The sequence below is a fragment of the Diabrotica virgifera genome, chromosome 10, assembly GCF_917563875.1.
Source record: "Diabrotica virgifera virgifera chromosome 10, PGI_DIABVI_V3a".
Taxonomy (NCBI): domain Eukaryota; kingdom Metazoa; phylum Arthropoda; class Insecta; order Coleoptera; family Chrysomelidae; genus Diabrotica; species Diabrotica virgifera.
The window spans coordinates 41,114,874-41,129,354 of NC_065452.1; the positions used below are offsets into that span (position 1 = coordinate 41,114,874).

The following is a 14,481-nucleotide window of genomic DNA, read 5'->3' on the forward strand; positions in this document are numbered from 1 at the left end:
TGATTAATTTGCTTATATTGGAAAATAAAAAAAGTTGGTACTTTAATAATTAGCAATGTTTTTCGTGAAGAAAACCTTATTTTCTGCTTGTTTGATAAAAGCTTGATAAAAGTTTGATAGACAAGCCTAAAGTAGGATATGATAAATTAATAATTTGATTAATGTCAAATTGTTAACAGTCAAAAAGTATCTGGTTTGTTGTAAAAATTAGTAGATTTATTATTTAAGTCCGTAATTTTTTTGTTGTTTGGTGGAAATGGAACGCGCTACATGTAATTTGACCCACGATGAATGTGCGGCTGTAACCGAAAATTTACAACAGGTAAATCATCGGACTGTTTAATTGGCCACTGCATAGTCCAGATCTTAACCCAATCGAACATTTGTGGGACATAATTGGCAGAAGACTACGACAGCATTTGCCATCTCCTAGAACCTTACAAGATGTAGAAACAGTAGCTCTCGAGATGGAATGATATTGTTCAAGACCAAATCGCAAACCTCATTTCTGATATAAAAGGACATATCTCTTTTATTATAGAACACTTGCAAATGAATCAAAAAACAAAATATTAAGAAAGCCTAAGGCTACAATTGAGTTTTCATCTAAACAGTTTATAAATGCTAGAATATTCCACAGGATGTTCCGAACTTAAAAAAAACAAAGTATGATTTGTACACTCGGTATACAATGACAACTTACCTATCTAAAGTCCGTCCCACCTTGACTTTACAGTATAGGGAAAATAGGCAATGTAGTCGTTATGAGAGTGTTTAGCGAGGTGATGCCGATTTTATCAAAAATAATTTGTAATCGAACATTAGAGAGATTAAATTAAAACTGCTTTAGAAAGTCAATACACAATTTTAGGATTCATATGCGTAATAACTATAGTATATCAAATAAATTTAAATGCATACGAATCCTAAAATTATAGATCATTTTTCTAAAACAATTTTAATTTAATTTCTCTAATGTTCGATTACAAATTCTTTTTGATAAAATCGGCATCACCGCGCTAAAAACTCTTATAAGGACTGCATTGCCTATGTTCCTTATACTGTAAAGTCAAGGAGGGACGGACTATAGCAACAATATTATTACAGGGATATTGTTAATAAATAAAGCTATAACATACAAAAAAAAATTAAAGGCACTCGTGGGAGTGCCGACAGAAGTGAAAACTTCTTATAGTATATAAATTACGAGCTCAATGCTTTTACCCCATCCTAAAAAAAGTGCTATACCTATATCATATACGATATACGCGATGCGTATGCCCTATGCCAGCGGTTCTCAATCTTTTTGAGTCATGTACCACCAAATACTTTTTATTATTTTTGGTACCACCTAACTGAAATAACTATCTAGTTAGGTGATCTAATTAACTATATTAGTGGTGCTTATTTTGGCTGTTTTGCGTTTTGTGTACCACCTCAAATAATGAAATGTACCACCAGTGGTATATGTACTACAGATTGAGAACCGCTGCCCTATGCTATTTATGTATACATACACATAATTTATATATGTACAAAATGTATTTCAGCGAAGTGATGACGGTCGCAAATTCAATACTTTTCCCCATCCAAGAAGTGCACAACGTCCCTAAAGAAATTTTCAATTCAAAAATTTATTTCGTCGAAGCCATAACGGTCGCTAATTTTTTCTCCATCCAAAAAGTGCACAACGTCCCTCAAGAAGTTTTCACTTCAAATATTTATTTCGTCGAAGCGATGATGGTCGCTAATTTACTACTTTTTTCCATCGAAAAAGTGCACAACGTCCCTAAATAAGTTTCACTTCAAATAATTATTTCGTCGAAGCGATTACGGCCCTAATTCAATACTTTTCCTCCATACAAAAAGTGCACAACGTCCCTATAAAAGTTTTCACTTAAAAAATTTATTTCGTCGAAGTGATGAAGGTTCGCTAGTATAATATTTTCCCATTCAAAAAGTGCACAACGTCCCTCAAGAAGTTTCCACTTCAAAAATTGATTTCATCGAAGCGATGACGGTCGCTAATTTAATACTTTTTTACATCGAAAAAGTGCACAACGTCCCTAAATAAGTTTCACTTCAAATATTTATTTCGTCGAAGCGATTACGGTCCCCAATGCAATACTTTTCCCCCATCCAAAAAGTGCACAACGTTCCTAAAGAAGTTTTCACTTCAAAAATGTATTTCGTCGAAGCGATAAAGGTCGCTAATTTATATTTTTCCCCATCCAAAAAGTGCACAACGTCCCTTAAGAAGATTCCACTTCAAAAACTTCTTATATCGAAGCGACGACGGTCGCTAATTTAATGCTTTTTTCCATCCAAAAAGAGCACAACGTCCCTAAAGAAGTTTTCACTTCACCAATTTATTTCATCGAAGCGATGACGGTCGATAATTTAACACTTTTTTCCATCCAAAAAGAGCACAACGTCCCTAAAGAAGTTTTTACGTCAAATGTTTATTTCGTCGAAGCGATGACGGTCGCTTATTTATTACTTTCTCGCCATACAAATTTAATAATTTTTCTCCATCCAAAAAGTGCACAACGTCCCTAAAGAAGTTTTCACTTCACCAATTTATTTCATCGAAGCGATGACGGTCGATAATTTAACACTTTTTTCCATCCAAAAAGAGCACAACGTCCCTAAAGAAGTTTTTACTTCAAATGTTTATTTCGTCGAAACGATGACGGTTGCTAATTTAATAATTTTTCCCTATCCAAAAAGTGCACAACGACACTCAAGAAGTTTCCACTACAAAAATTTATTTCTTTGAAGCGATGACGGTCGCAATAACGGTCGCCAATTTAATACTTTTCCCGTCCAAAACGTGCACAACGTCCCTAAAGAAGTTTTCACTTCAATACATATACGTTCAAAATTTATTTCGCCGAAGAGATGACGGTCGCGAAATAAATCCTTTTTCCCTATCGAAAAATAGGTTTTACATTTATTTTAAATTTAAATACTTCTATAGAATTTATGTATAGATACACATAATATAGATACGTACCAAATTTATTTCGTCAAATAGATGATGGTCGCTATGACGGTTGCGAAAAAAATCTTTTTTCCCCATCCAAAAATAGGTTTTACATTTATTTTAAATTTAAATACTTCTATACAATTTATATATACATACAAATAATATATAGCATACGCGATGACGGTCGCAATGACGGTCGCGATGACGGTCGCAATGACGGTCGCGAATTCAATGCGTTTTCCCCTATCCAAAAATCGCACAACGTCCCTAAAGAAGTTTTCACTTCAAAAATCATTCAAATCGGACGAGAGGTTTAAAAAAATGGAGATATCAAAAATGTCCCATTTTAAGGTGGTGCGTTAATTTTGCTACTTGGTGTATCTCAGGTTTATCGTAAGCGACAATCTTCAACTAATTACAGACAAAGTTTGACAAAATATCGAATGTTACATAATTTAATAAAATAATGTTAATTTTTTTCTTCTAAATTTATAATATTTTTTATGTGACAATTTACCATACCAAGTTTACCAAGTTTCATTGTATGTATTAGCCAAAAAAATTGGTAGAAGAGAAAGTCGTCTCATGAAAAGTGTTCGCTTTGTCGCTTACGACGTTTTGTTAAAAACCCATCGATATTATTACAAAATGGTGTTCCATTAGGAAGATTAGGAAGATCATATAATATATACACATATGCACAAATACAAATAAATGTTATATTACAGAATAACTGTATGGATAATAATTTTCAACAATATACCAATTATCACAGAACAACATAGCAGTAACTGAATTTTAAATCATTTTTATATATGCTATATTTTTCCTTAAATTTTCAATTAAAAAAACTAAAGCTAAAATTATAATATATACGAATTTCCAACAAAATATGATTCTGAAATAAAAAAACCGAAGCATTTTGCGATTTTTAAAGATTTTTAAAGATAACTTAATGAAAAACACAGAGACTTGTAGAGAGATACAGACAAACCGAGAGATAGGGACAAAGAGTTATATAGATTGTGTCAAAATGCCACAAACAAGGAAGATGTGCAACTCTACAATATAAAAAGCTTTTCAGACCTAATTATCTCAACTAACTTTCAGACATGGTGAGTAAAGGGATAGTGAAGCGCAATACATGATGCGGTATCCTGTTAGCATAGGGTGACCGAATCATAAACCTGAAAAAACGGGACAGATCCAAGGAACAGTAGCGCACCTAGAATTTTTCTCTGGGGGGTGGTTGGCTTGATCATCGAAATTTTTTTGTATTGTTTGTGAAAGACAAGTTTCATTTTCCTACTGTTCTTTATATATGTTTCAAATGACCTGGGGGAAAGGGGTTTAAACCGCAAACCCCTCCTAAGGAAGGTTTGAGGCGATACCCAAACAGGGAGGGGCGATTGAAACATGGTCTTTTAGCTAATTTGGGACCTATAGATCCTTTTCAATTTACCTTTGAATATGTAATTTACGTACGATTAAGACTGCGAAATAGACATATCACAAAAAACTCCACCAGAATGGCATGGATCTATAACCCGTCAGAACAAAACAGGAAAGAATACAAAATAGCGAGAAACAAAGCCAACTTAACAAATAAAAAGAAGAAAATGACTGGTTTCGTTGGAGGATACAGGAAAAGACAGAAAACCATAAAATATAACAATTTAACCAAAAAGTTAGAGCAACAAAAAATACCCCTTATCATTAAAACAAGAGGACTAAAAAACCATAAGGGAGAAACCGTATTTGAAGACAAACAGATCAGCAGAATATGGTTCTGTCTGTTCGTGGTCTCCACAATGTAATTTTTTGGGTCCACCTCCCGTTATTCATTTCCGGCTACATGTTCCGTCCAATTCCACTTCGGCCATGCTATTCGCTCTATAACATGTGTGACACCTGTCCTTCTTCTGATTTCCTCGTTTCTAACCCTGTCTCTGAGAGTCAATCCAAGTAGTGACCGTTCCATTCTTCTTTGGGCCACTCTAAGTTTGGTTGCCTTGAAGATTTAAGCAATACGCTAAATAAAACAATGCTTTTCATTGATTTGGACAGTCTGATTTTCATCTATGATGCTCAACCATGTTTATCCGGAAATCATTTTAAGGTTTTTGTGATTTAAGGCATCTTTTTTTTATTTGTTTTTAAATACAATATGTTACATCACAAAAAAAAGTAACACTGAGCATTTTTGTTGAACGAACAAATGTGAGAGGAGTTTTAGTCCAATGACTATCAACTCCTAGTAGGTTTGTTACTAATAACTATACTAAGTCACTTATTTTCACTTAAAGACCTTAAAACACTTTAAAACACTTATGTTCTAAATGGAAAGTCAAGAGGAGTTCTAATTTTCAGTCTATTTAGTGTAGAGTTGTCCAATAAATTCACTGCTAATTCGTTGGGGTGCTTTTCCAGTCGTTTGAAATATTTATCACTGCATTTGATGATCATCTGCTTCATTGTCTCGATCTTCAAGTTCCTGTAAATGTCTTCATTTGGAATGAACTACGGTGCATTTGTGATATTACGAAGAACCTTGGATTGAAACCGCTCCAGTATTGCTAGGTTGCTGTCTGCTGCAGTTTCCCACAGTTCAATCCTGTATGTTCATCCGTTCAAACCGGATGATTGCTTTATGCTCTATTATTTTGTTAGATAGAGATAAGGTGGATTTTCGGCCGAGTAACCAGTAGTGTTTTTTGTATTTTATTCCTAATTGCTTCCTCTTCGTCCAGATGTGTGTTCTCCATGTCAAGGTGTAATCCGAGATATTTTACAGTATCATTTTTAGGAATATTCTTGTTATGTATTAGGATATTCGGTGTTTCTTTGTGACATTTAGTGAATACTACGTTAACTGACTTTGCTTCGTTGATCTTTATCTTCTATTTCTTAGCCCATATTTCAATTAGATGTATGTTTTGTTGCAATATTTCAGCTGCCTGTATGGGATCTGGGTTTTTTACTAGAATTGCAGTGTCATCTGCGAATGTTGAGATTGTAGATTCTTCTCCAGTTGATAAATCAGCTGTAAAGATTGTGTAGAGAATTGATCCCAAGACGCTGCCTTGCGTGACCCCAGCATTGGGCATTATTCGTTAGTCTTGGAGGTGGACATTTTTCTGATGGATTTGTCATTATTGCTGCAATAATTGGTGAATGGTCTGACGATAGGTCTTCATTAGGTTCTATGTGCAGGTATTCTTTTGGTATTCCTTTATATATAAAGTAGATCAGGCAGTCTATTTCGATCGGTTGGTCAGTAAGTTGGTTTGTAGGTCGAGAGATGATAATCTTGAGCCTCAGCAGCACTTGTGTTTTGAATTGTAATCCCCACCCGCTAAGAACCTGGGGCCTAATGATTTAAAAAGTGTTTCAAATCCGTTCTTGTTAGGTTGATAATTTAGCAGACAATAAACTGCTGAAATGCATAGTGGGCCAAAATTGTCTTCTATGCAGATTGAGGCTGCTTGCAGCAAGTCTTCAGTTGAGGCATCTACCCTGTATTTAGCTTTTCTGTCTGTCTTATTATCTTTACGATCGATATCCTCACCCCAAGTTTTGTGATCACCCAGTAATGCTCTGGATCAATATTAAATACTATGTTTACCATTAGATAAATGAGATGAAAGAAGACTTTTTTTGGAAGTTATAATATACAACGAAGTAACAAGTAGTGTCAGAAGAGAATAAATTTCGTGCAAAAATAGGTTAATGAATAGATTTATATATAAAAGTGTAGGTAAACAGCAATGTGCAAATAATTTTGAAAAAATCTACGCGTCATCGGAGATGAATTGAAAATGTTGAGAGGTAGTGACACTGTTAAAAATCTAATTTTTAAGCATTTATTATTGAATTATATTTTTTAGATAGAAGGTAACTTGTATATATTAAAATTAAACTATTATCTACCAATGTCTGACAAAAACAATATACGTTTATACTATGTTATTCAGTGATATGTTAAGCTAACCAATTTTCAGTCTTTGATTAAATAGTAACTACCCAATGTACATTATACACTTATAATTCCATCTTAAAGCGTTCATTCTTAAGTAAACTCACTTAGTCTAATAACTGAAATTTTGGTGATAGATTATTCACCTCGTTGCCCTTAACATCAAGATTGGGAAGACGAAAGATGATAAAACGGTAACCAAGCAAACTGAAAAATAAAAAAGTAGTTGTCACTGGCATATATCTACTTGTATGGTTTTTAACAAAGAATTATGAATGTGTAACATAAAAATTTACCCAATACATATCAAAAAAGATTTATTGAATTTTTGCAAATGAAGAGCTTACAATTTTTTTTATTATCCCGGTTATTTATAGCGTTCTTCGCCTTCCGGTTCCCAGTTTCTAGCTTCGTCGGTTGTTCCATTCGCCAGGGTGAAGATTCCTTTCCGACATTGCCTTCTGAATGCCGCTTAGCCAAGACTGTTTAGTGTTTAGGCCTTCCTCTCTTCCTTCTGTCCATTAGCGTCCATTTTAGAATTTGTTTTGGCAGTCTGTCGTCGTCCATTCTTTCTACATGATCATACCAGATCAGTTACCTCCTTTTAATATTGTCTATGATGGTTGACTTCAGGGCCGGACTGGCTCATAAAAAAGGCGCCAACCTAATATCTAAACAATGGCGCCAGACCTCCCTCTTAAAGATTGAGACCAAACTTTTTTGAAATCCTAATGCGTGTAAAGTAAATCAATATTACTAATTTTAATTTAAATCCATAAAATAATTTACTATTTTTATTGGGAATCTATCTATCTATCTAATCAGCCCTAAACATCCATCCTTGGATATAGGCCTCCTCTTTCTTCTTCCATGCCTCTCTATCTTGGGCAATTTGCATCAATTTTGACCCAGTGTGTTTCTTCAGGTCATCTGACTATTGCAGCTGTGGCTTTCCCCTTTTTCGTTTGTGGTTCCACGGTCTCCAATGTATAATCATCTTAGCCCGTCTTTCATCCTTCTGCCGTAGGGTGTGTCCGGCGAACTTCCATTTAAGCTTTGCTACTTGGGTAGAGACTTTATTGGGAATAGTAAATTATATTAAGATTCCACAAAAATGTAGCTTCAGTTTCCCAGTATCCGTTTTACTCTGCTACACTCTTTGATACTCTCTAAAGACTCCAAAACAATTTTAGAAAAGTGTGAGTAATTTTCACTTGCTACTACAAAATAATCTATTGGTTCAAAAACATTTAACAAAAATCATGATGATTTGTGTTCAATAGAAGTCACCTTTTGAATTTTTTCAAATTTTTTACTAAATTCCATATAGCATAAGAGTAAACCTCGATAAAAATCCGCAACCACACACGGTGTCAGGCGATCCGTGCCTAAGTGGTGAATTGCCTAACGTCAGACAGTCGCAAACGGAGCCCTCGAAGAACTGGTGAAACTCCTTTGTAATTCAAGCCTTAGCGTTGGCAAGGGCGCACTGCCTCGTCAGACAGTAAAATTCGCCCCTACTCGTGGGAACTATATAAATAAGTATTTAATCATGCTGGAAAAAGGGAAACAACAAAACGAAGGGATAATGGAGCGAGTCACCAGTGATGGTGCAGCTGGAACAAGCTATGAATGAGATGATAAGGTGTTCATTGTAGTAAAGGGAACAAAGGGAAAGTACTCAGCGAAGAAGAAAAGAGGAAGGAGGAGACTATGATCTTCGGAAGAAGATCTGTTGGAAGATCTCCAGTCAGGGGTAGTGACCTGATCAAGACGGATCTTCCAGAGGAGACAACCTTGCAAAGGAGCTCCTCACTTGGGGAGAAAACACCTAGAGACTTAGAGAGAAGAGGGAGAGCTCGGACATAACGGCCATCGTAAGAGCAATGGAGAAACTTACCAGCGTTACAAATAATTTAGTGAAACTAATGTCCGACCATACAAACATTAAGGTCGAGATCAAGAATGAGGTACAAAACCTTAAGAGAGACACCGAAGACATAGAGGTTACTTTCAGACAAGTCGCCCACGGCAACATTAAGAAACGAAATAGAATAGTGTAGAAAACCGGTGAGGAAAAAACGACTAAGGAAACTGTACGAGTGTCCACACAGATGGATTTCGACGAGCTCTTCCCCGAAAATCTTAATGAAGGAGAGATAAAAATGATCGCAACGGTCCTGAACTCAGGGGAAAGAGGCTTTGAAAAAATAAAGGACATTATAAAGCCGAATTGGAAGAGGATCATTATAAGGTCGCTAAACCGGGAAGAGGGAATAAACTTGCAGGCGACTTAGTAGTGGTCATGGAACATGGATTTTTTGGTGAGGAAGAAAGGTTCCGGAAGAAAGGGTGACGGAAATGGACAAGGACGAGAGACTACTGGCAATTATTAAATTTATAAATTGAGGGAAGACATGGAGACACTGGAGACCAGAGGGGCATACCTGAGAGTAGTGGGGGCTACAGAGGTAGCAACCTCAGGAAGCTCCTGGAACTCACCTTTATGGGTGTGGACCTCCACCTCGCGCTCGAGGAGTATAAACTCGGGGAAAGGAGAGTGGAGGCGTAGAAGGTGATCATGAAGGGAGGCAGAAAATCCTACGCCGAGTTGCTCAAGCAAATCAAGGGTAGTGTAGACACGAGGAGGAAGGGGATTAGCGTTAAAAGCACTAAAGAAGGCATAAGAGGGGACATTATCCTCGAAGTGACAGGGAAAGAACAGACCGAGCGCCTGAAGAAGACTATCGTGGCCCGCACGGAGGGAAACGCAGTAGAGGTTGTCCGGGGCTATCAGGTCCAGGTGAACCTATTTGATATAGACGGAGGAGTCCCAAGGTAGAAATCCTGAGACAAGTTCGGAGGTATACCGGCAGCAGGGAGCCTGACGACGTCAAACTCGTCTGTATAAGGGAAAATAGAAAACACATACGTCACGGTTGGACTGACACGTATCGCATCCAAGCAGGCACTGGAAAGAGAACATATACCTATTGGCTGGAACTCATGCAATATACGAGAGAGACTGCGTGTCCAGGGGTGCTTTAGATGCCTGCAGTTCAGGCATAGTAAAACGGACTGCAAGAGAGAAAACAGGGAGGACTCCTACTACAGATGTGGTAAGGAGGGGGCACCAGTCACGAGAGTGCAGTAGTGAGACGATTTTTTCCCTCACCTTTAAAGAATCCGGTTACAGTACCGACAGCTTACAGTGCCCGGAGTGTAAAAAACTGATGACACCCTGCCACAAGCGATGAGAAAAGGGTGGGTGAAAACACCTAGGACCAGGAATCAGACAGCGTATGGGTAAGTAAGTTAGAAAGATAAGAACCATCTAATACGCAGTTCCTTTAAATAAATGTGGGAAGGGCGAGGGCCGCTCACGATGTTGCAGAGGCACTCGCACGAAGGGAAGGTATGACATTTGGTCTTTCGACAGAGAATCGTTAAAGATAGGAAATCTGACGTGACCGTATACGTGGTGAACCGAGGTATTGGAATAACCAGACACTCTGCTAAGAATGTTAATAGGTATGTTAAGGAGTTAAGGCATAAGTTGTAGACCGGCTGGCGTACAATTGTTATGTTTCACCAAACGTCCCGCTTCGAGAGGGGAATACCTATCAGAATGGATCCACGCCATGGGGCTTACCATGCTAAATGACGGTAAGCCACCTACGTTCGTAAGAAGTAATAGTGAATTCTTTCTGGACCTCTCGTTGGTTTCAACATCACTTCTAAACAGTGTCATAAGCTGGACTGGTTTGGAAGAACAATCGCTCAGCTTACATAAGTATGTGAGTTTTGAACTAGCAAAAGGAAGAAACGGAAAGATGAAGATAGCGATCTAAAAAAATTTTCAAATCAGGAAGCTTTTGTGGATGCTCTTGGCTTGATTGGTCCAATATGCAGGATGTGAAGGAGTTGATCGAGAGTGCTTTCGCGTAAAAATATCCGTTATTTGATAAACAGCGGAAATTGATACCCACGAAAGGTGCCCCAATCGTAAAAATGGTCTTCGAGGGCGCCGCTCGTTGCATCTAAGCTATTTTTTATAATAGAAACAGCGGAAATTGATACCCGCGAAAGGCGCCGGAATCATAAAAATAGTCTTCGAAGGCGTCGCGCGTCGCATCTAAGCTATTTATTATAATAGAAACAGCGGATATTGACCCTATGAGAGACGCTTCAATCGTAAAATGGCCTTTGAGGGCGCTGCATCTAAGCTATTTGATTATGTGATACCTGATAAAAGTTGTATTTTATTGTACCCACTGGCTTCATTATTTAGGAGTTTGGGACACAAAAATCCTGCATGTATAATGTAGTTTTGGAGCACTGAAAACCACACCTGTATATTTTAGTCCAATTGTGGGATGTAACACTCTCTGTATCAGGTATCAGATAATCAAATAGCTTAGATGCGACGCGCAGCGCCCTCGAAGATCATTTTACGAAAGGCTCTCGAATAGTAAAAATGGTCTTCGAGGGTGCCGCGTATCGTATCTAAGCTATTTGATTATCTGATATCTGGTATTTTGTTGTACCCACTGGCTTTATTATGTAGATATCTGGTGCGCCTTCGGTGCCAAACGGCGAAATCAGAAGCAAGTAAAAACGTTTTTGTATAAACGTTAAAAACATTTTTTTTTCAGCTTTTAATTGTTTTAATGGATAGATACTAACCAAGGCAAAAGGCGCACCGGCCCGCGGGCCCCGGTGGGCCGGCGGCCCAGTCCGGGCCTGGTTGACTTGACTCCCATTATATTTCTGATTTGGTCATTTTGTATTCTTTCAAGCCTTGATTTTCTAGCCGATCTTCTCCAGAAGTCAATTTCCAATGCAAGTAGGCGTCGTTCCAGGGATTTAGTAAGTTGCCATGTTCCGCATACATAGAGCACTATACTTTTAAAGATGGAGTTAAAGATGGGATGTTTTCTTTGATTAGATAGTTCTTTTGACCATAGCATCGGGTTTAGGCATCCAATCACCCTTTTTCCTTTCACGATTCTTTGCTCTATCCTTTTTCAGTACGCCCACTCTTGTTGAATGTTGTTCCCAAATATACATATTCCCTACAGTTCTTGATTGTTTCATGGTCGTTAACTATTAGATCTTCTGTTTTGAATTTTGTTTCTATTGACAGAAAGGCCCCACTCTTCATATACTTGAAAATTCATGACCGTCTCGTCATGAATTCTAAATTTTCTTTATCCGCTGCTACTACGACTTGGTAATCCGCAAAATATAGAGTATACAATGTTGTATCGTCGTCACGTTGAATTCCCATCCCCGAACAAGATCTTCTCCAGTGTTTTAGTGCTTTATTTAAATAAATCTTAAATAGTATTGGAGAGAGGCAGCATCCTTGTCGTAATCCATTTGTTACTGGAAATTCTTCTGATAAGGTGTTGTTTAGTTTGATTTTTGATGTTGCTTTATTGTATAATTGTTTGACTACGGCGATGATCGTGCTATTTAAGGAAGATCGTTCAAGAGACTGCCACAGCTTTCTCACAGGGATCGTGTCATATGCTTTTGTGAGATCCACAAATAAAATATGTATTGCCTGGCTTCTTGCAACTTTCTTTTCACTAATTTGTATTAAAGTAAATATGTGGTCTATGCAGAATCTTCCAGCTCTAAAACCCTGCTTGCTGTTCAATTTCATGAGGTTCGTATTCTTGCTCAATCATTTTTTTAAAGATTTGTTTTACCAATTGTTTTTACCAAACAGCCTGCTAAAGGTACTAGTGACCGAGATACACCTGTAATTTCCACAAATATCTTTTGGACCTTTTTTGTGAATTGAAGTTATCCATGCTTCTTTCTAACTCTTCGGGATTTCTTCCCCATTTAAGCATCTTGTAAATAGCACCTTAAGATATCTTATTACGTTGGTGTTCAGGGTTTTAGAAGTTCTGCTGTTATGTTCTCCGGCCCGGATGCTTTGTTGTTCTTCACGGATTTAAGTGCTTGTTGTATTTGTTATTTATTCACGTTTACATATTCGTCGTGTACTCGTATGCTCTGGGGTGAATTAGTGTTAAAGATATCTCTGTCTTCATTTAGTTCCCTTGCGTAATGCTCCTGCTATGCATCTATGCATGCATATTACAATTACTTTCGATTTTGAACAATTACTAGGTTGTTAAAATGAAAAGGTACGAAACGTCGTAACAACGTAACCGCAAACATATTTGCCTATGCCGCTATGAGATAACGTAGTGAGACATTTATGAGACAACCAGGGATGTAAAAGGAGCCTTCGGATTTTATCGGGGCATGCCCACAGGGTTTACTGTAAAGAGGCCGAAATCATAGACCGAAAGCAGTAGACCGAACTCATTAGACCGAAAAGCACTTTACGGAAACCTCACTAGACCGAACAGTAGGAGACCGAAAAGCATTAGGTACATAATACAGGGTGCTCTAACAGGATTGTAATCTGAGCAACGGTAACATCAACCTCCCTTCACCCTTTATTCAGGCTTAGGACTGGCGGCACAAAGTACTGGCGAGTTTAGAGGTTAACGTCACTCTACCCTTAATTTATTGTTACCTTCACTAATTTGTTTAATGGATGGAAATTATTTCATCTCAGTCTGTACAGACTAACAATTTACACAGTTCTATATATAAAATAATACAAAAAAATACAATAAACAAAAAGGCAGATATACAAAATCTTAGCATAATTTGCTGCAATCTTTTTTAATTTATGTACCATTTCGGTCTAATGCTGTTCGGTCTAGTGAGGTTTCGGTAAAGTGCTTTTCGGTCCAATGAGTTCGGTCTACTGCTTTCGGTCTAATGATTTCGGTCTAATTGTCGTGTATCTGCCCACAGTGTTGTTTGGTACCTTTTCATTTGAACGACCTAATAATTTAGCCTTGATAATTGTTATTCTTATGCAAATTTTCGCTGTATTTTTTTTTATTTTTAAGACACTTCGCTGATTAAAGTTATGAATTTTTTGTAGACTTTGTTTTCTTCTTCTTCTACGGCACTACAGCCCAAATTGAACCTTTTCCTCCTTTATTTTTTGCCTCCACTCTTGTTTGTGGCTGCTCTTCTTCATACACGGACTTCTAAAAGGGCTTGTGCATCGCTGTTTACTGTGTCTTCTCAGCGCTTTCTTGACTTTCCAACCGGTCACTTTCCCTGCATTCTAGCGTTCACTGCTCTTTTTGGTAGCATATCCTCTCCCATTCTTATCACATGTCCGGCCCATTGCAATCTTTGTATTCTAATGAAGTCTAACAGGGGTGTTTCCTTATAAAGTTGATAGAGCTCGTTGTTATATCGACTTCTGAAGATTCCGTTTTCCCTCACAGGTCTTAGTATTCTTCTCAGTACTTTCCTTTCGAATGTGTGGAGTTTGTTTTGGATGTTTCTTTCAGGACCCAGGCTTCACTGCCATAGCATGCTATTTTGTTTTATTTATTCATTATTTAAGGATAAATATTTCTTATGAATTATTTGTCGCACATAATAAAATAACATTTTACCAATT

General features: G+C 37.4%; 1 protein-coding gene across 1 annotated transcript in view; it reads right to left on the bottom strand.

The window, feature by feature from the left end:
• Positions 1-6,838: 6,838 nt before the first annotated feature.
• Positions 6,839-14,481, bottom strand: part of LOC126878576 (lachesin-like) — a 642,328-nt gene continuing 634,685 nt past the window's right edge. Inside the window, exon 10 of the mRNA XM_050641374.1 lies at positions 6,839-7,172. Within this exon, the coding sequence (XP_050497331.1) occupies positions 7,108-7,172 (65 nt within the window). The 3' untranslated portion in view covers positions 6,839-7,107. The remainder of the gene's footprint in view (positions 7,173-14,481) is intronic.